A 21,658-nucleotide genomic window follows, 5' to 3' on the forward strand; every position below is an offset into this window, starting at 1 on the left:
CACACGTGGTTCGTGGGCTGGCCGCCCTGCGGGGTGGGGTGGGCCCGGCCATGTCCATCCGCAGCAGAGACAGAGGTCGACTCCTCCAGGCGAAAGAGGCGGAGCCGCTGCGCAGGCGAGGCCTTTGCTCCCTCACCCACAGCCAAACGAGGGTGTGGTCCAAAGGTGGCTCTGTTTTTACGAGGGGAGGGTGGAGGGTGTGTGGTGTGGCTCTCGTGTGCAGAGGCCCAGGCAGGAGGAGGGCGGACTCTGAGGACCCACACACTCACCTCTGCAGCCTCCAAACCGTCTCCCCTCTGCCAAGCCGCCACCACTGAGGGCACGAGGCCAAGGGCCGGGCGCCTCCCTCCAACGCCCTCGCCAACCGCCCATCCCCGGGCAGGGGTGTGGCCTCAGCCTAAGGCACCAATCAAAGGCAAGGATGCTGTGGGCTGAAGTGTGGCTTTGGTCTCCTGCCCCAGTCACCAATCAAAGGCCAGGACGCCAAGGGGCCCAAAGGTGCATGTTGGGGGCGGGGGCTTGTGGAGAGGAGGGGAGAGTCTGAGCCAAGGAGCCTGTGGAGCTTGGAGGAGGGGAGGGTCCGGTGGGCACAGAGGAGGGGCTGAGGGAGCTGGCAGTGGGGAAGGCTCCCCCGTTGAAGGACCCCTCCAGTGAAGTCATCAGGGACAGGGCTGGGGGGAGGGTGTCTGAGCAAGTGGAAATAATACCAGCTTTCCTTCCCTGCAAAGGTGAGCCCAGATGATCCTGTCCTCAACTCGTTCTACCTGCTTCAAACCACTCTATTGAGCCCAGCTGCTCGGCCGGGCATTATACTGCGTCCTTTCAGTTCTTAGCCCAGAGCTCAAGATCTTCTCGGCCTGTGACTCCAGAAAGAGTGTGTGTGTGTGTGTGTGTGTGTGTGTGTGTGTGTGTGTGTGTGTGTGTGTGTGTGTACAGTAAGAAATACACATTCAAAGGAGAATGTGGGCCACCTCAAAGTGGGAGAGGTGCCTATGTGGGCTCATGGCTCTTCTTTTAAAGGGAGTAAGATGAAGTAGGAAGGATGTGAGGATGACTGCACTCCAGTGACCACGATCAGCTTAACTGTGGTCTCTGTTATCTGATCAGTAGTAGATATGCCGGAAAGGACCTTAGATTATAGGTTTCTCAAAATAATTGTTATCTGTCTTGTTAATAGTGCACCTGAGCAATTATAGTCTGCCTCTATTCCCTGGATAACTCTAGGCTTTACAGATGAATTTTGTCAATCTCCATCTGATTGAAAAGTTCGATACATTTACATTGAAATAAGTAATGATAAAGACTTAGGCCATTTTGCTATTTGTTTTCTGTGTAACATAGCTTTGCAGCAATGAGTTTTGCTTGGGAAATTAGAAAGACTTCTCTGTTGATTTTTATTCAGGTGCACATTGGCTAGGTAGAGAAAACGCTATAAACCTAGATACCATTCATGCTCCTAGACACTTCATAAAAACAAAACCTCAAATCCTCTCTTATCTAAAAAGAATGGAATAGAGCTGGGCGTGGTGGCACATGCTTGTAATTCCAGCATTTGGGAGGTTGAAACTAGGGGATCCTGGTTCAAGGACAGCCTCAGCTACTCAGTGAGATCCAGTTTCTTAATAAAGAATAAAAAATAGGGCTGGAGGTGTAGATTGGAGGTAGAATGCCCCTGGGTTCCATCTCCGGTACCACAAAATAAATAACTAAATAAATAATAAAAAGAATGGAATAATATATTCCGGAAATCACTTTATAATTGACAATATCCCTTTCCAAAGGGTCTGAAATCAGGATGTTGTAGTAATACCTGCATATCCATGGTTATAGCAGTACAATGCACAATAGCCAAATTATAGAACCAACCTAGATGTCCATCAACAAATGAATGGATTACAAAGGTATGGGATAAACATACAATGGAATTATACTAGGCAATGAAGAAGAATAAAATTATGTAGTTTGCAAGAAAAAGAATTAACCTGGAGAATATTATTTACCAGTCACAGAAATTAAAGGGTCATATGTTTTCTCTTATATGCAGAAGCTAGGAAGACAAGAGGAACTTTGGAAAATGGAGGAGAAACCCCAGGGGAGCAAGTAATGTAGTCTTGGAGAAGGTCTGTGTGGGGAGGAGAGGGAGAATTAATGAAGGAAACACTTCCACTGACATTATGCACATATGTGAGAATACCAATACCAATCTCAAAAGCCTGCATGGGGAAGGGGGAAATGGAGAAGGAGCTGGCCAGGTGTGGGGGAGGGGTTCACCAACTGCTGTGTGATGTATGTCACTCACTATTTACTACATTCTGTGAAACTATAAGACTTTCATGCACCAATAAAAGTATAGAAATCTAATGATACCCAGTTAAGGATTTGAAGACATTGAGTAAGCCATCTCAAAATAGAGCAGTTTCATGGACTCTCTTGCATTTCTATAAGTACCATTTGTAATTGCTCATCCACCCATGAATCTCAGAGAAGCAATGAAATTTCTAAAGGTGCTTATTCCCTTTATAGAAGAGCTAATCCCTATACTCCTCAATCTGTTTCGTGAAATAGAGAGAAATGGAACTCTGCCAAATACATTCTACAAAGCCAACATCACACTAATACCAAAACAAAGATATTTCAAGGAAGGAAAACTATAGGCCTATAATTTTGGTGAATTTGGATTCAAAACTGCTAAATAAAACACTAGCAACACACATTAAAAACCACATCAAGAAAATCATACACCATGACCGAGTAAGCTTCATCCAAGGATGTAAGGCTGGTTCAACATACAAAAATCAATCCATGTTATTCATCATATAAACAGAACCAAAGGCAAAAATCACATGATAATTTCAATAGATGCTGAAAAAGCCTTTGATAAAATCCAACAACCATTCATGATAAAAAGCACCGCAGAGAAAGAGAATAGAAGGAACATACCTCAACATAATAAAGGCGATCTACAATAAACCCACAGCCAACATCATATTAAATGGGGAAAAACTTCAAGAATTCCCTATAAATAGGAACAAGACAAGCATGTCCTTTATCACCACTTCTCTTCAATATAGTACTTGAGACCCTAGCCAGAGCAATAAGGCAAGAAAAGGAAAACAAAGGAGTACAAATAGGAAAAGAAGAACCCAAACTCTATTTGCAGATGACATGATACTATAGAATACTCAACAAAGTCAACCAAAAGACTTATAGAACTGATCAACAAATTCAGCAAAGTATCTGGATACAAAATCAATCTTAAAAAATCAGAAGCTTTCCTGTACACCAACCATAAATCCAAAAAGAAATTCAGAAAACACTTCAACTCAGGATCTCCCACAAAAAAATAAAATACTTAGGAATAAACTTAACCAAGGAAGTAAAAGACCTCTACAAAGAAAATTATAAAACATTGAAAAAAGAAATCGAAGATCTTAGAAGATGGAAATATCTTCCATGTTCATGAATAGGCTGAATAAAATCATCAAGATGGCCATACTTCCAAAGTATCTACAGATTCAATGCAATACCCATTAAATTACCAAGACTATTCCACACAGACAGAAAAATCAGTCCTTAAATTCATTTGGAACAACAAAAAACTCAGAATAGCCAAAGTAGTTCTCAGCAACAAAAACCATGCAGGAGGAATCACAATAACTGACTTTAAACTATAGTACAAAGCCATTGTAATAAAACAGCATGGTACTGGCACAAAAACAGATCCATAGAACAATGGAGCAGATTAGAAGACTCAGAAATGAAACCACACACTCACAGCCAACTGATATTTGACAAAGGGTCCAAAAACATACAGTGGAAGAAAGTCTGTTCAACAAATGTTGTTGGCAAAACTGGTTATCCATATGCAGAAAAATGGAATTAAATCCCACCTTCTCGCCCTGCACAAGACTTGGATCAAAGACTTGGAAATTAGACCAGAGACCTTGAAGATCCTTGAAAAGGGCATAGGTCCAACACTGCAACACGAAGGCACAGATAGAAACTTTCTCAACAAGACCCCAAAGGCACAACAAACGAAAAGGCAAATCAATATGTGGGATTGCATGAAACTGAAGAGCTTCTGTTTGGCAAAGGAAACTGTCAAGAACCTCAATTGAGAGCCAACAGAATGGGAGAAGATTAGAGATAGGGGAAGATAGCAAACGAGTAAAGCAGCTTCTACAAGTACTGCTGACACTCGATCTCTATAGCATCAAAAATAATGCCTTATAGAGACAGAAAATACTATCAATAGAAAAATAAAAGCTATACATACAAGAGACAGAAAAATATAAGAGACAGAAAAAAAGGGGCAAAAAACATACACTGGAAAAAAAGATAGCCTCTTCAACAAATGGCAAAACTGGTTAACCATATGTAGAAAACTGGAAATTAACCCCACTTTCTCACCCTACACAAGAGTCAATTCAAGATGCATCAATGACTTGGAAATTAAACCAGAGACCTTGAAGCTCCTTGAAGAGGGTATAGGTCTAACACTGCAACACATTGGCACAGATAAAATCTTTCTCAACAAGACCTTAAAGGCACAAGAAACTAAAAGGCAAATCAATACATGGGACTGCTTGAAACTGAAGAGCTTCTGTTCAGCAAAGGAAACTGCCAATATCCTCAACTGAGAGCCAACTGAATGGGAAAAGATTTTTGACACCTACTCCTCAGATAAAGGACTAATATCTAGAATATACAGAGAGCTCAAGAAACAACACCAAGAAAACAAATAATCCAATTAAAAATGGGCAAGTGAACTTAATAGACACTTCACGAAAGAAGAAATTCAAATGGCCAATAAATGATGAAAAAATGTTCAACATCATTGGCAATCAGAGAGATGAAAATCAAACTACCCTGAGATTTCACCTAACTCCAACTAGAATGGCAATCATTCAAAATACAAACAACAAAAAATGCTGGCGAGGATGTGGAGAAGTGGGAACCCTAAAATACTGTTGGTGTTGCAAACTACTGAAACCACTTTGGAAAACAGTATGGAGGATCCTCAGAAGAATGGGAACATAGCATTTGACCCAGCAATACCACTTCTGGTTATCTATCCAAAAGAAAAGAAACCAAACTACCAAACTAATCCACACATATCTATGTTCATAGCTGCGCCATTCGCCATTGCCAAACTGTGGAACCAACCAAGATGTCCATCAACAGATGAATGGATTACAAAAGTATGGGATATGTACACAATGAAATTTTATTCAGCCATTAAAAAAAACACAATTATACCATTTTCAGGGAAATGGATGGAACTGGAGGACATCTTGCTAAGCGAGATTAATACAAAAAGTAAAAAATCAGATGTTTTCACTAATATGTGAAAGCTAAAGTGAAATGGGTCATAGGAGAAGCTCCAGTTGAAAAAGGAGATCCTATAAAAGAGCAAATAAGACAACCTAACTGAGGGGTTGGGAGGGGGGTAAAAAGCTAAGGCACATGATGTATTTAGACAAACGTATCAATATCAACCACGAAGACAAGCATGGGAGGGAGGGTTGGGGAGGGAATGGGGTAGGGATTGAATGGGGGCTGACTGGGTGATGTGTACATGTATGTCTATACAAATGTTTTTTTTTATCCCACTATGATGTATGAATACAATGCACCAATAAAAATATTTAAAAAATAAAAAATAAAGTTGCTTATTCCATTTGCTTAGACAAGAATCAAAAGAAAATCTTTGTCTCCCTTCTCTACTTCATTTCTCCTTATTTGTTAGAGCTGAGGCAAGACCAGTGAGGAGAAATACACTTTTTATAGAACTTTTTTCTGTTCAGGTACTTTGAATACTCTTGGTGCAAAGATTCTTTTTTTTTACATGGACTTAATTTGGGATTTTGAAAATAGTTTCTCAACTCATTCCTCAAACATTAAGGTTGATTTAAATTAAAAATATTAAGGAAAAATGGTGTGTGTGTGTGTGTGTGTGTGTGTGTGTGTGTGTGTAAGCTGATTTGCTTCAGCACTACTTATTTCTTATCTGTAATCACTTTTTGCTAAACACAAAGCACTCTTCTTCTTTGGGTCGTACCACCTGATAGCACCATCATTTCTGGATGTTTCTATTCAAACATTAGGAATATTCAAGAATAGGTCCTCATAAATCTTCAAAGAAGGAAACAAAATTTTTCCTTTGGGGAACTCTTTATTACATAAATATATTTACATCAAGATATACGCACACAGGAATGTCCCTCTGTGTATGCAGGTGTAGGTAAATAAAGACATGCATCACTGGTTGCAAAGGAATCTCATGGCACCTTTTGTTCATTATCACCTACTATTAATCTGGTATCTGAGTTAGCAAAGCTCAGGAAGACTTGTTCCAGGCTTATCTGACTGATGGAATAGTCTTCTAAGTTGAATTCCTCTTTAGCTTTTTCCAAAATGCCAAACACCTTCAACAACAACAAAAACATGTAGTTACCACTACAATCTCCCTTTCAGCCTCCACGTCAGATGAGCCTCTTCTCCCTTTCCCCAACTTGTCAAGTTTTTGTGAGGGGATGGAAGGCACAGAAGGAGATGAGAAAGTAGAAGAAATAATTGAAAAACTGAGAGGAGACAGATCATTGAGCCCATAATCCTAGTGGACATGGACTAATAGTAGGCTTTCAGGGCAGAAATCAAAGCAATTAAACCCCAGGAGTGTCTGAAAATTAGCCTGAAGGTTCTGACACTCCTATGGTGTCAGGATGGCATTCCACCTGTCTGGACCCCAAACACCTCCCATCATTAGTGCTCTCTGAGCAGGTAGTGTTAGAAGGTAGTGTTAGAAGTGTTAGATGGCTTCTATCATCACCTTTCCCCAACTGTTGTCCTTGCTGGGAATGCTGTAGTTAAGGAACCCTTGGCTGTCCTGCTTCAACTCACTACCTAATAAAGGAGAATAAAACAGGTGAAGAACCTTATGGCTTTCATTTAAAATTGCCGGAATATTGCTCTACTTAATTACACATTGGAGAGATGAATAGATGGATTTATACAAAAGAGCAAATGACCCAATTTGCTCTATTTTGTATTCATGGCAATAGTTAATGTTTTCAGATATTTTTCCTAATGGAATAGCCTTCTTTTATGGTGTCCACAATAATTACTGAGGGCAGATTTTAGGCACAACACAATACATTGTCAGCTCAAGTGTTAATGTAAAAATGTTTAAAATGCTAATGCTATATAAGATTTTATTCATAACCATGGAGTTCAAAGTATGAACTGGGAGGATTTTCTGCCTGGTGTGTGCATTCCTGTACAGTGTATGTGGATGGGAGGAGAAAGGACAGACCTTCCTCACTCTTCTCATAATTACACAATGTCCTTGCATGTGAAAGAGAAAATCATACATATAAATTACCAAAGCCAGTCTGTGCTTTCTTGTTTCTTTTCTCCTTATCCCCTCTAATCTCCTTCCATTATTTTTCCTGGTCTCTCTCTCTTCATTTATCTGAAACTTCTTTTGTTTCCTCTTGTGTCTCTAGTATCCACATATGAGAGAAAACATACAACCCTAGGTCTGTCATATTTTAATGTCTATTTGCTCAGGAGTACTAATTAAAGGAAGGACTGGGCAACAACCACCTTATAATTGGATGTGCCCCAAACCTTTATTTCCATTAAAGTGTTTGTGTTTGCATCCTTAAGGACAGATCAGTTTTTGGTGTCCCTCCTTCTTGTAAAGCAAGTTTCTAGGGAAGCTCACAGTAAATAAAATTTTCTGTTCATAATTTATCTTTGTTGTGACTTGGGCACCACATAAATAGAACTCAGATACAATTAGTATTCAAAACTGTTTATTGAGTGAATTAATAAGCAAATATTTAACTTCTTGATGTATGAGAATACCCATCTGCATGTTTTATAGGCACATCGTATCACTATTATCAAGGCTGAGGTGACTGTTTACTCACACATATGTTCTCCACATGTGCTCTCTCTACTATGAATTTTAATTTATTTTTTTACTTTAGTTCCTATTAGGTAACCAGTGCATTTTCCATTCCCAAGAAGATAAAATTTCAATGCTGCACCCAGACACACTGCAACTCCTATAATGTTTTGCTTGGTCTAGCAAAGTGGTATCTAAGCACATGCCTGTGCTTTAAGTTTAGAAAAGAGAAGGAAGGGACCAAACAAAATAGTTGCTGTCTCTTGTACTGTACCACATATGCAAAGAAATATTTACTAAATTGGTCACTCAGAAGGATTCTTGAAAGGAAAAAAAAATAAACACAAGATCTTGCTTGCATTTCAAAACTGTACCCTGGCCTAGACAGCAAAAGAACGGTTACCTGCTTAGTGTGAGGAAGGGGCGGGCACATAAAGCTTTGCATGGATAGTATTTAAAATTTATTAAGAATTATGCTAAAATATGACTTTATGTGGACAATGCAAAGATAGAACTGCCTCAGTAGGTGATTCAAGAGCATTATGATGACTTCCACTTTTTTCGTGTAACTTCTTTGTATAATCTGGCACAAAAGGTTTATATAACAAACATCCCAAGAGAAACAGTATGGAAAATGAATACATTCCAATAATTCCCAAAATTGGTGTGGAAGAAATAAATCATATGGATAGTGAGAACAACAAATCTATAACTGACTAACCCATCTATAAAAATGGACAGCTTAATGTACCTGGAAATGTCATTTCAATGAACATTTTAAAGTCCTCTAGTTTATCTTCAGTCTTGACCTTGACCTTCAGGATATAAATATTGCCAAACTTGCTTTTAAGGTGCTGGGGGCTGCCCAAGCACTTGAATTGCCCATTCGCCATTATGGCCAGCCTGGTACAGAGGGCTTCACATTCTTCCATGCTTGTAAAATAAGAAAGCAAAACAATGTAATATTCTTTGGGATATATTGTATGGTTTAATCACAGGCAGACTTCTAAAACTCTATTTTTCAACCAAATATTGCACTTGCCAACCACCCACCTCAGAGTTGGGAAGTCTGTATTTGTGAAATGATAGATAATAGAGAACCAAATCTCCAAATAAAACATCTTCTGAACTTCATGTCTGTCTTAATTTTTAAAAACACACTGAGGATTCTTGGTGATTCCATTTATTAGGATTAAAATAAATCCTAATTTTTAATGAGGAGTTCATGCACACAGGCAAGTTAATGATCCAATATTCCTACATAATTCCCTCTTACAGACACTGCAACTCTTCCTACCCTTTACCAAACCTCTCAATGAGCCACACCTGTGGGAGGTTATAATGATAGCTTTTCCACTTTGGCGTATCTTTGTCACTGTGTCCCAGAGCAGGCGCCGGGCTACTGGGTCCACGCCAGTTGATGGCTCATCCAGGAAGATGATTGAGGACTTTCCCATTATAGCAATAGCAGTACTCAGCCTACGTTTGTTTCCTCCACTTAATGGCCAGAGGAAAGGGGAAAAAAGGTAGGAAAAGAGAAATCTACACATATAAGTTATTTACAGGAAAGACTTAGCACAAATATTCCAAATACTGAAAGTTCCAATAAACATCTAACACGAATATCTACTTGATGATTAGATATGACTTTAACAGAGGAGGCCTAAATATAGGAGTGTGTTCATTTTAATTTGAGACGTGGAGAAGCAACTTTTCCATGTCTGATTTTGGCATTCATTTACTTGTTCTCAGGTTGTCATACTTTTCTAGGTACATAATCCCCACTATAATTCAAAGGGCCTACATTCCTCTTTGCTTGGAAGACAAAGAGCCATAGGAACACTAAGAAGAAAAAGATGCTCCCCTGTGGAGTTCAGAGTCTACTGTTCAAATGGAAGTAAGATTTTGAGTTTCATCTCTTCAATGGGAAGATGGAGAACTACATTGATCTGCCTTATTACTGGTATCTAAAATCTAGAAGGGTATTAGACAGTTTCACAATTAGGTAACTGTGTGAAACTGCATTCATATCAAACATCAGAAACACAAGAAAACATCTCAAGGTCAGCAGCATCAATAGCAAAACAAACAAATGAGCAAAAAGGCAACAGCATAATGACTTACCTGTAGGTGCTGATAAAATTGTCAGCATGGGGTTCTAGATCCAAAGAGTTCAAATGGTTTTTCACGTACAGCGAAATCTGGTACTCAGGGACTCCCCATATTCTGGCATACATGATCATTATTTCACGACCCGTCATGTATTCCAGCAAAGCATCAAACTGAGGACAATAGCCAATTCTTGACCTCACCTAGTTATAAGAATTGCCTTAAGTAAAAACTCCACAGAGGAGACAGAAGACCTGAAGTCCTCCAGGTCATGCATCTAAGAGTCCTACCAAAAATTTTTCTTTTCTGAAGGACTACAGAATTATGGCTGTTGGGCCCATTGTAGTACACTGGAATAATATTTTCCCTAATTCAGTTCTGTTCTAACAATCTTGAAGATGAAGATATTAGGAATAAAAATTCCCAGTACCCAGTTAGAGGATTAAAATATGAGATGCTCCTCTCCTGAATCATAAATTCCAAGGGACATGGCTACCATGGATACTTTTGTAGTGCTCAACTATACAGTCATGCACACATTGTACCATAGTATGGGTGGACCAAAAGAAATACTTTCCCTCAAATCTACAAATAGGAGACTAAAAGGAGAATTGCTTTTGAAGTTGATCAAACTCATAGATAAATTTTTATTCAAGTGCACACAGCTTAGCTAGCCAGAGAAATAGTTATGAAATTAAGTTAATAATTTACATTGATCCCAGGTTATTCATGCCCCTACACTTAGCATGGTACAACACCATCCCCTTTGGCTAAAATTTTTTGCAGTACTGGGAATGGAACTCAAAGGCATTCTACCTCTGAGCTACACCCCCAGCCCTATTTTTATTCTTTATTTTGAAACAGGTTCTCACTGAGTTGCAAAGAGCCTCACCAAGTAGTTGAGGCTGTCTACAAACCTGGATCCTCCTGTCTCAGCCTCCCTAATGCTGGGTTACAAGTGTGTGCCACCATGCCTGGCTGACTTTGCTTTAATCTGATACCAATCTGAAAGGCCATTCTGCTTCAGATCTCTCAGTAATATGGATCAAGGTCTTTAGCTGCAACAGAATTTTAGATCATGTTCTTGCTAGTCTTGCTATCCCTTACATCTTTACCATACCCTTCTCTGTGTGTATTTTAGATGTACTTTGAGAGAACTTGTCTTTTACTTCACCAGTTTTAAAGAATACAAAAGATACTCTTCAGTATAGGCTATGCTCTAATTGCTTCACTCTCCAGAAATGTAATTCTCTTTCCAGAATCCACTCACTGTACCAATAGTATCAGTATCAATATTTGCTATGGTTGGCATTTATTATCCCTAGCCAACAACCTGTTGCCTGCACTTCTGAATCATCATGCTCTCACATCTTATACTGTAATAGAATTTTACCTTTAGTATATTTTTGGTAATGTTAAAGTCATCAATAAATACATCCCCAGAAGTTGGGCTCTCTTCTCCCGTCAAAACTTGGAAGGTAGTTGTTTTTCCAGCTCCATTGGAGCCAAGCAATCCAAAGCACTCCTTCTTCTGGACTGCAAATGAGATATTTTTAACAGCCAAAACGACTGGATACTTAAAGTATATCTAAAAAAATCCAGAAAACAGAATTCAGTAAAGAACATTTATAGGTCATATACAATCAATACCTTATTGTAACTACCTCAAACCATTTCACAAGAACTCTACAGAGATAGTGTAGAACCATAGCAAACCCTGTAACACCATGGCATGCTCTCAGGTGGGTGTGGAGCCAGAATGTGTTGGCCATGGAATGATGTTACCTTTATGAGCTCCTTAATAAGCACTGGGGAATTCCGTGACTCTTCAGGATGCTCCAGAATTTTCTTTCTCTCATCTTGTACATCTTTATCTTCAGATTCCCCAGATAATTCCTTGGAAATTATATCCTGTATTGTCAAGAGAAGAATCACAGACTGAGTGATCTCATGAAATCTAAACTGGGGGATAATGTTAAACATTCTTAAAACAGGTTTGAGCAATTTCCAAGAAACTTTTCTGACTCAGCTTTTATGTACAACTAGATAAAATTTTGAGTCATTTATATTCCATCATGGAATCAAACATTTGCAAACAGAGAAGAGAGAAAAGGTACTCACATGGTAAGAAAGTGTGAATTAAAATGCCACAATGTTTACTTTAAATCTTTGAGAGAGAGAATTTAAAGCATTCAGAGAAATAAATATATCACTCGGATCCTTAAGAAGTCATCTCAAGAGAGTAGGGAAAATTTAATAAAATAGTGGTACATGTATAATAATAAATGATCTTTGCCAAAATAAAAAGGGAACTGGACCTAAAAAAAACACTTCAGCAAGGGTTATCTGAGTTTTTCCTAAGAAACTCACTGGACCTAATGGGCAATATTTTTGAGATAAATGTTACAGCTATGAATGCTCTTTAATTATCATGATTAAACCAAGTAACTTCAAAAAATAGACTCTGAGATGTTGGAAAAGACACCTGGCAAAAATTTCAAATTAGTTTTGTCCAATAATTTCAGAACACATTGATTTTTGTTCTCCAGTGTAAGAAATCATATAGTCTATTGTTATTTTTTCTATAATCAAACATCACATAAAAATAGAAGCTATACTGTTCTTAAAGTGTTCTTTTGTTGTTAAGTCAATATTAACTTATTATTTCTAATGATATTAATTTTTGTCATAATAACGTTACCTAATCATTCTTAGAATATCTTGAAAACAAATTTAGGAGAGAAAATCACCTTTAGTTCAGAGCATAGTTTCATCAAGATTTTATCATATTTCATTTGACTTTTTGGCTGTGTATATTTTAGCTTATAGTGGGCACTATATTTCTTTTTATATACTTCTTTGGTGTATTGTAGTCTCACATCATAATGCAGTTCACAGATATGGACATAGATGAACACAGCACTTGGTGAGCTTCCCCCTCTCCACCAATTCCTTCCCACTCCCTCTCCTTCCCCATACATGATATTGAGATTGACATTGGCAATTTCACGTATGTATATAATGTCAATGGAAATGTTTCATTCATTAATTCTCCATCTCTCACCCCACCATCCCCTAGACACAGAGTTGTTCTTAAGTTGTTCCATGCCTAAATACTCACTTTCTTGTATTTCTTGTAGATACCAAAGTAAATATATTGATTGAGAAATGTTCTTAATTTCCACAAAGTATTCTCCCAAAGAAAAATCATGAGAAGGAAAAGAAAGCCTGCAACAGTCATAACAATCAAATACTTCCCAAGTGCATTCTCATTCAAAGAATAAATGTTCTTCTCAGTATCTGAGAATGGTGAGAGAGAAAAAAGAGAATACTAATTTTACTGCACCAAATTGAGACAGTGAACAGACTAAGGAAACAACAAATGTTATATTAAGTAAAATGCTAGCTGAATGAAGGCAATGAATTTAGAGTGAAAGAAATGACTAGCTTCCTTCAAAATTATCACTTTAAGCAATGAAGTTTGAAGGCTGAACCTCATTAACATATTTCTTGGTAATAATATAAGCATATGAATATATGTGTATTTACATGTCTTAGAAATTATTACATGACATGAAAAATAAGCCCACATACTTTCAGAGTTGTGGAATACTAAGTTGATAATTGCAAGAAAGCTCTAAAATACAAATACTCTTGGAAAAGGTAACATAATATGCCTTTTTTGTGTGTGGTACTGGGTATTGAACCCAGAGGCATTCTATCTCCTAGCCACACTCCCAGCCCTATTTTTCATTCTTTATTTTGAAACAGGGTCTCACTAGGTTGCAGAGGGCCTCAATAAAGTAGCTGAGGCTGGCTTCGAATCTGCAATATTCTTGTCTCAGCCTCTCAAGTACATGTGTCACCATGGCCTAGCTCCACACTATGCTTTAAGGAAGGTAATACTGTCAGCTGATGCTTTGAATGTTTTTGAGAATAATGTTCAGGAGTAAAAGACACAGAAATTTTGTTAAAAAATTATAGCCCCTCTCCTTTAAAATATTTTAGAACAATTTATATTTACAGAAAAATTGCTGAGAGCACAAGGAATTCCATATACCATGCACCCAGTTTAGTTTCCCTTATCCCTAAGAACATACATTAGTATAATGTATGTGACAATAAATGAACAACTATTTAATACATTATTATTAAAGTATCCACCTTATTTATATTTCTCAATTTTTAAGTGTAATGACCCCTTATTCTTCCACATTCCAACCCAAGATACCACCTTACATTTAGTAGTCATGTAAATAATAATTTAGTAGTGTTTAAATTCTTCTTGGCTGTGATAACTGCTCATATTTTTCTTTTTTCTTTTGTGTGTGTGTATGTGTATGTATGTGCGTGTGTATGTGTGTGTACACCTTTTTAAATTTTTATTTTGAAATGGGCTCTTGGGTTATCAGTTGCTGAGAGTCTCACTACATTGCCAAGACTGTCCTAAAATCTGTGATCTTCCCGTCTCAGCCCCCAAAGTATTGGAATTACAGACGTGCATCACAACACCCAACATATATATTTTTTAATTTTAGTGGTACTGGGGATTGAATTCAGGGGTGCTTTATCATTGAATGATACCCTCAGAACTTCTTATTTTTGAACAGGGCCTCATTATCACACACTAGCTCCCAACCTGTGAACCTCCTTTCTCAGCCTTCCAGTTTGGGGTGATAGGCCTGCACCACTGTGACCTGCTATATGTCCTTATTTTTAAGGAAACCAATATGCCATGTTTATTGTATGAAAAAATAGGGTACATACTATCAATTTGAATTATATCTGATGTTGACCTTGAATGCCTGGCTGAGATAGTGTTTGTCAGATTTCTTTGTTATAAAGTGCTTCCTTCTCCCTTTTCTTAATGGGGATTATGAATATTCAATTCAAGAGCCGAGTGTGGTGGTGCACTCTTGTAATCCCACCATTTGGGAGGCAAGACTGGAGGACTGCAGTTTGTGGACAGCCTCAGCTAATTAGTGAGGCCCTTCACAACTTAGTGAAACTCTGTTTCAAAAAATAAAAAGACTAAAAAAAATAGGGCTGGGGATGTATCTTGGAGGTACAATGCCCCTGAGTTCCATCCTCAGTACTGCAAAATTAATAAATAAATACATAAATATTAAATTCAAGCCGGGCATGGTAGTTCCCAGCATTTGGGAGGCTGAGACAGAAGGATCACGGTATGAGAACAGCCTCAGGTACTACTTAGGCCCTTTGCAACTCAGTGAGACTCTGTTTCAAAATAAAGAATTAAAAATAGGGCTGGGACTATAGCTTGGAGGTAGAATGCCCCTGGTTTTCATCCCCAGTACTGCAAAAAATTCAAATAAATATATTTGAACGTAACTTCAATAAATTATACCAAATTAAATACCAGAATTACTTTTATATTTATCTCAAAATAAGCTCATAAAAAGACTTTTATATTTTGGGCCATAATCTAATCTAATAAAATTATAATGCATATCCTCCCTCTGGATCTTCTTTCCCATAAACAGAACCCTAGTCCTGAACTGTGTGACATAGGATACAAAGTCAATTTCCTAAAAATGAGTGCACAATTACTTGAGGGAATTGTGAAAATAATGTATGTGAGGTTATGGTCAGTTATTACTAGCTCTTATTATATATATGAGGGCCACTTTAAACTTACCTTTGCTTTGCTTTGAGGCTTTACTACATTAAAAAAATTTTTCCCTGTAAAATAACATATAGTCTAAACATGTGTCCTCTTTACTTTGAAAGAAGAGCAGGTTCATCATATACTTCATGGTCTGAGCCTGAGACTCATTTCAGAGGTACTTAGAGATCCTTTAGATACTTACTTTCTTTACTACAATTTAAGTACTGGAGAATATTCCTTTTCCGGGTACATAGTATCTTCATATTGTAGATGACAGTATAGTCACTGATGCACTTCACAAGGTTGTAATTGGGAAAGAGCAGTAACAAATTCCGTAGGAAGGTTTTGGTGGCATTAGACATTGTAGTTGGTATTTCTAAAAGCATGATAAAAGTAGGCTTTTATCTGTCTTCAGGACATAAATCTCCAATGACTAAACCAAGTTTAGAAAATTAAAAACCAAATTATTACCGTGTGTGTGTGTGTGTGTGTGTGTGTGTGTGTGTGTTAGTGGGGACTGAAACCAGGGGCATTCTACCTCTAAGCTACACTCCTAGCTCTATTTTATTCTTTTAATTTGAAACAGGGTCTCACAAGGTTGATGAGAGTTTCACTACTTGCTGAGGCTATCCTTGAACCTGCAATCCTCCTGTCTGAGCCTCCCAAGTACAGGGATTCCAGGTGGGTGCCACCATATCTGGCCCAAATGATTCTCTTTGAAGAACATTAATTACTTCCAAATAATTACTTCCCAATAATTTTGTTCCAGTTTGTAAATGGTGATAAGAGTAGACTAACTGTAGAATTCTTGTGACAACTGTAGAATTCTGAAGTCTTTTTGGTGACAAAGGAGCAGTGTTTTCTTTATGAAAATAATTTTAACTCTTAATCACATTTTCTAGTTCTTAAATAAAATGAAGTAAATTTCATTTTTCTACAAGTATAACAACTTAGTTCTAAGTTTTTACATTTGTTGGCCTAAAGTCATATTCTCTTCTGTTTTAATGGTCTAACAACTGTATATACACAAGCACATACACACATTAAGCTATCTTCTTTTATAACAATTTGTGTGTCTGTGTTCTAGTTGCTAATATATCACATTCATGAGTAATTCAAATTCTAAATGATTTTGGTAGTTCTCTTTGTATATTCACTTTCTATTTGGTTAATTTTCACTCTTTTTTGTTCACCATTCTATTTTATTTGAAGATGTATAATGTTTTTTTCTAACTTTTTTTTTTGTAGTACTGAGGATGAAACCCAGGGGCATTCTACCTCTGAGTGACACCCCCAGCCCTAATTTTTTATTCTTTATTTTGAAACAGGGTCTCACTGAGTTGCAAAGGGCCTCACTAGGTAGCTGAGGCTGTCTGCAAACCATGATCCTCCTGTCTCAGCCTCCCAAATGCTGGGATTACAAGTGTGTGCCACCAAGGCCAGCCACACTGGCTTAAGAGACCCTGTTTCCAAATAAAAAAGTATAATAATAGGTCTGGGAGTGTAGCTCGGAGGTAGAAGGGTTTCCAGGAACCCCAGTACCACACCAAAAAACAAAACAAGAAACAAGTGTGTGCCACCAAACCCAACTTTGTTTTTTTCTAACTTTTTAAGTTGGCTGTTTTAGCATTATTGATGTCAGTTGTTAAAGCTATGTACTTTCCTCCAAATAATCTTTTATCTGCAGCATATTTATGTTATTCTTCATTATAAATATTTTCTAATTTTTCTTATAATTCTTTCATTGGCTTATTATTCTAAAATGTGTTTTAAAAATTTTAAATGTGTTTTAAAACATACTTTAAAAGTATGTTTTTCTTTATCTCTTCCTTACTGCCTTTTAAATTGCATGATCATTAATGTATATGTCCTTAATATATTCATCTGAATGGTACATTATCCGGTCAGTTTTTGTGTGTGTGTGTGTGGTACTGGGGATGGAACCCTTCTACATCTGGGCAACACTCCCAAACTTATTTTATATTTTATTTGGAAACAGGGTCTCTTAAGCCAGCGAGGCTGGTTTCAAACTGCACAATCCACCTGTCTCCGCCTCTCAAGCACCGGGATTAAAAGCGTGCGCCACCACGCCCTGCTATCTGGTCAGTTTTTGAAGATAGAATGTGTGTTTAAAACCATGTGTTTGGGGTTATATGTTCTATTTATGCTCATTAACTCAAGTTATTAAATATACTTAATAGATATTATTGACTTTCCCTACTGCTGCATGTGTGTGTGTGCGTGTGTGCGTGTGTGTGTGTGTGTGTGTGTGTGTGTGTGTACAATATATGTTATATTGCTAGGTAAATAAAAATTTGGAATTCTTACACCTTCATTCTTAATTTAATTGCCTATTATGTTGTGAATCTCTTTATACCCAGGAACTACATTTTACTCTAAAGAGTATTTTTCCTCCTATCAATAAAATCACCCCAGTTTTATTTTGTGAGTATTTGACATTAATATACTCTCTACATCTTTATTTTGATCCATGTAAACAACATTAAGCCAGAAGATTGCTTCTAATCAGGGTCTGTGAGAATACAGAGTGGCAATCCTGTTATCCAATAAGTACATTTTGTCGTCATTTAACTTTACTAATTTGAAGGGTTAACTACTATCATCATACTACTCTGCTATTTATTACTTACTTTTCAACTTCATTTTTCTCCTTTCTTTCACATTTTAGATGTGATTTAGTTTGTTTTTCTTTCTTTTTCATTGGTCATCTACTATGTTTTTGAAAGTTACATGTTAAAATATACTGTGTTCTGTGCAACTTATAAAAATGGGAGATTAAAGTCGCCAGATGCTGTCAAGAACCTCAGGCCAAAAGTGACTTCTGACGCATGCTTATCTCCAAGGATACTTGCTTTCACTTTATTGTTGGCCTCTGACAATTCCATACTTTCTTCTCAGTCACTATCTTTGGCAAAGTATAATTCACAGTGTTTGTTATGCTGCTGAGAAGGGAAAGCATCTTGATTTTTTTAATTGCCAGATGTACTCACTTTTCCCTTCTCACTTGATATGACTTTTTGCAACATAGTTCTCCCAAAATATGTCTTTTATGCTGTCTAAAGCAACAATCCTTTCTTATTCTTATTCTGCCATAATTATTCCTCTCTAGTCCCTTAAACCATAAATCCTCAGAACTTAATTCTAGGTCAGGGTTCACAAATTCAAATGCTTTCAGATGAGTCTTCCTCATATAATAATATTTCCCTTGATAAAATTGTGCAAAAAAAGGCATTTGCTTTCCATATATGAGAGATTTTTTTCTTATAATGAATACTTAGAAATAGATTTAAAATTACTTTAGTCTTGTTTACAAAGGTTCAATTCTTTCTTAGAGACAATATTCATCCCTGAAAAATGTGCAAAGGAATACATAATAAGCTAATCTTTAATTAATGCAGAAATTCTTTTATGACAGGAAAAAGGGGGAGGGAATGAAGCAGGAAGCCTATGCCTGTGGAGTTCTCCAACAATGAGAAGGTATAAAGAATGTGATCCAGTTTAAGTTCATGCTTATAAAGTAGTTCAACAAAAGAGTGGCAATAGTCTTTCTGTAAAAATCTATTCAAAACAAAGATCAATTTAGTAAGTACATATGTAAATCCACATCTGAGAAGGAAAGGAAGGAGATGGACATTTAAGAACCCTACAGAAACTAAGACTAGGAAGAAAAAAACTGTCTTAGTTATATGTATGTGATGTGCACACAGTTTTTCTTCTTTCTGTAAAATGTTAGGAGGCTCAGGTTTTTGTGCCTTTTCATTGAATTAATGAGAAAGAACTCGCCGGGCATGGTGGCGCACGCTTGTAATCCCCGCGCTTGGGAGGCAGAGACAGGAGGATCGCGCAGGTTCGAAGCCAGCCGCGCGCGCTGGCTTATGAGACCCTGTTTCCAAATAAAAAAGTATAAAAAATAGGTCTGGGAGTGTAGCCCGGAGGTAGAAGGGCTTCCAGGAACCCCAGTACCACCCAAAAAAAAAAAAAAAAATTAAGAATTATACCATAAAACATTCCACAAATTGTAAGTATTCCCCAAGAACAAAATTATTCTCCATTTGACCTCTTTTCACCTCATTCCAATATGTCACAGTGTCAAGTTATAATATATTTTAAGATAATAGTTTAAAATATTTAACATAAAATTTTTTCTTTCTGAAATTGGCCCTTCTAAAGAAGAATGTTTTCCATTTTCTTTTTCTTTCTTTCTTTTTTTTTTTTTTTTGGTGGTACTGGAGTTCCTGGAAACCCTTCTACCTCTGGGCTACAGGAAACAGGGTCTCTTAAGCCAGCACAGCTGGCTTTGAACCTGCATGACCCTCCTGTCTCTGCCTCCCAAGCACAGGGATTACAAGTGTGCATCACCATGCCCGGCCTAAGTTTTCCATTTTCATTCATTCTCTCTCTCTCTCTCTCTCTCTCTCTCTCTCTCTCTCTCTCTCTCTCTCCTTCCCTCCATCCCTCCCTCCCTCCCCTCCCTCCCTCTCTCTCTCTCTCTCTTTCTCCTCTCTCGCAAATGAGTTTCAAAGACAAATTCTCCTAAAATTAGGTGCAAAGTAGATTACTTAAATCATAGCTACAGGAGTTGGGGGCAAGAGAGGAGACATCATATCCAAAGACCTGCAGCTTAGATTCAATCTTATCATTTTGGTAAGAGTGCACTATATCTGGCACAATGCCTAAAATATCACAGGAACTCAAAATAAGTTTATTGACTTACAGCAACTTCAGGATTTCTACAAAAAAAACTTAGATAGAGCTTAATTGTCAACTAATGTCCTTCCATACTTCTTAGTCCACTGTTCCTTATTAATTTATCTCTGTCTTCTAGGGAAGAAAAAATTTGTGAAGTCTTTATACTTACTTCCTTGTAATGTGTCATCTATGACGATACTAAAAATGCCCGAGATGTAGTTAAAAAAAAAAAGTTTGATGTAGGCAGAAGTACTTTGAGAAAACATGAAGCTCATCAGGTATGTGAAGGAAATGGCAGACCAGCCGTATAGTATAAGGATCAGCAATGTTTCCATGCTGTGGTAATCCATGACATAAATATCAATCTTACAGAATCTGAATACCCCCTAAAACACAGAGGGCACAAAGGAAAAGTGAAGGGCAAATACCAAAAGAAACCAACCTAGAACATTCAGAGAAGAAAATATAGTCTTACCTTTATTTAGCATACAAATATTAATTAATTAGCCAATCTGCCTCTTTTTATAAAAGCCATAGCCTATGAGCATGAAGTAAGTTACTTACATCTCTTCACCAAAGGACATTCCAGTGACCAGAACCACTATTTTAGGATTGTTTTTTCCAGGTCTGTAAAGAGTGACATTTCAGGCCAAAGAGTTCCCTTTAGGATCTCTTGTAGGGAAGAACTATGAACAACACATTCTCTCAACTTTTATTTATTTGAGAATGCATTAATTGTTATTCATTTCATCTTATTGTAGAAAGACCAAACACAAGATTTATATTTTAAGAAGTTTATGTGTATAGTATATTATTAATTATAAGTACAATCATGTATTGCATATACCTAAATCTTATTCATCTTATTTGACTGAAACTCTTTGCTTGCTAATCAATAACTATCCATTTTCCCCTTCTCCCAGCCTTTGGAAACCACTATTCTGACCATCAAGTCTATGCATTTGGCTGTCTTATACATCTTATATAGTGGAACTATGTAGTATTTAACTTTCTGTAAATTTTAGTTAGATAATATCTCCAAGATTCATCCATAATTATAGCAAATACAAGAACTACTGCTAATGGTCCATTGTATGTATATAGCACATTTTCTTTATTCACTCATTTGTTGATGGCCAATTTAGGTTGTTTCCACATTTTAGCTACTGTGATAGTGCATAGGACTGATGATAAATCTTAGAGATACTGATTTCTAATTTCTAATCTTTCCAATAAATAACAAGAAATGGGAAAGTATGATCACATGGAAGTTCTATTTTCAACATTATTAGGAA

General features: G+C 37.2%; 1 protein-coding gene across 1 annotated transcript in view; it reads right to left on the reverse strand.

Annotated features, from left to right (window-relative positions):
* Positions 1-468: 468 nt before the first annotated feature.
* The window catches only part of LOC308268827 (phospholipid-transporting ATPase ABCA3-like), a gene marked incomplete at both ends in the record, with an annotated part of 110,558 nt that continues 89,368 nt past the window's right edge, over positions 469-21,658 (reverse strand). Inside the window, 11 exons of the mRNA XM_080703931.1 lie at positions 469-720; positions 6,291-6,428; positions 6,833-6,906; positions 8,667-8,848; positions 9,242-9,412; positions 10,040-10,227; positions 11,418-11,612; positions 11,810-11,935; positions 13,146-13,324; positions 15,856-16,029; positions 20,533-20,749. Of these exons, the coding sequence (XP_080560057.1) occupies positions 469-720; positions 6,291-6,428; positions 6,833-6,906; positions 8,667-8,848; positions 9,242-9,412; positions 10,040-10,227; positions 11,418-11,612; positions 11,810-11,935; positions 13,146-13,324; positions 15,856-16,029; positions 20,533-20,749 (1,896 nt within the window). The remainder of the gene's footprint in view (positions 721-6,290; positions 6,429-6,832; positions 6,907-8,666; positions 8,849-9,241; positions 9,413-10,039; positions 10,228-11,417; positions 11,613-11,809; positions 11,936-13,145; positions 13,325-15,855; positions 16,030-20,532; positions 20,750-21,658) is intronic.

The sequence above is a fragment of the Muscardinus avellanarius genome, assembly GCF_963383645.1.
Source record: "Muscardinus avellanarius genome assembly, chromosome: 10".
Lineage (NCBI taxonomy): Eukaryota > Metazoa > Chordata > Mammalia > Rodentia > Gliridae > Muscardinus > Muscardinus avellanarius.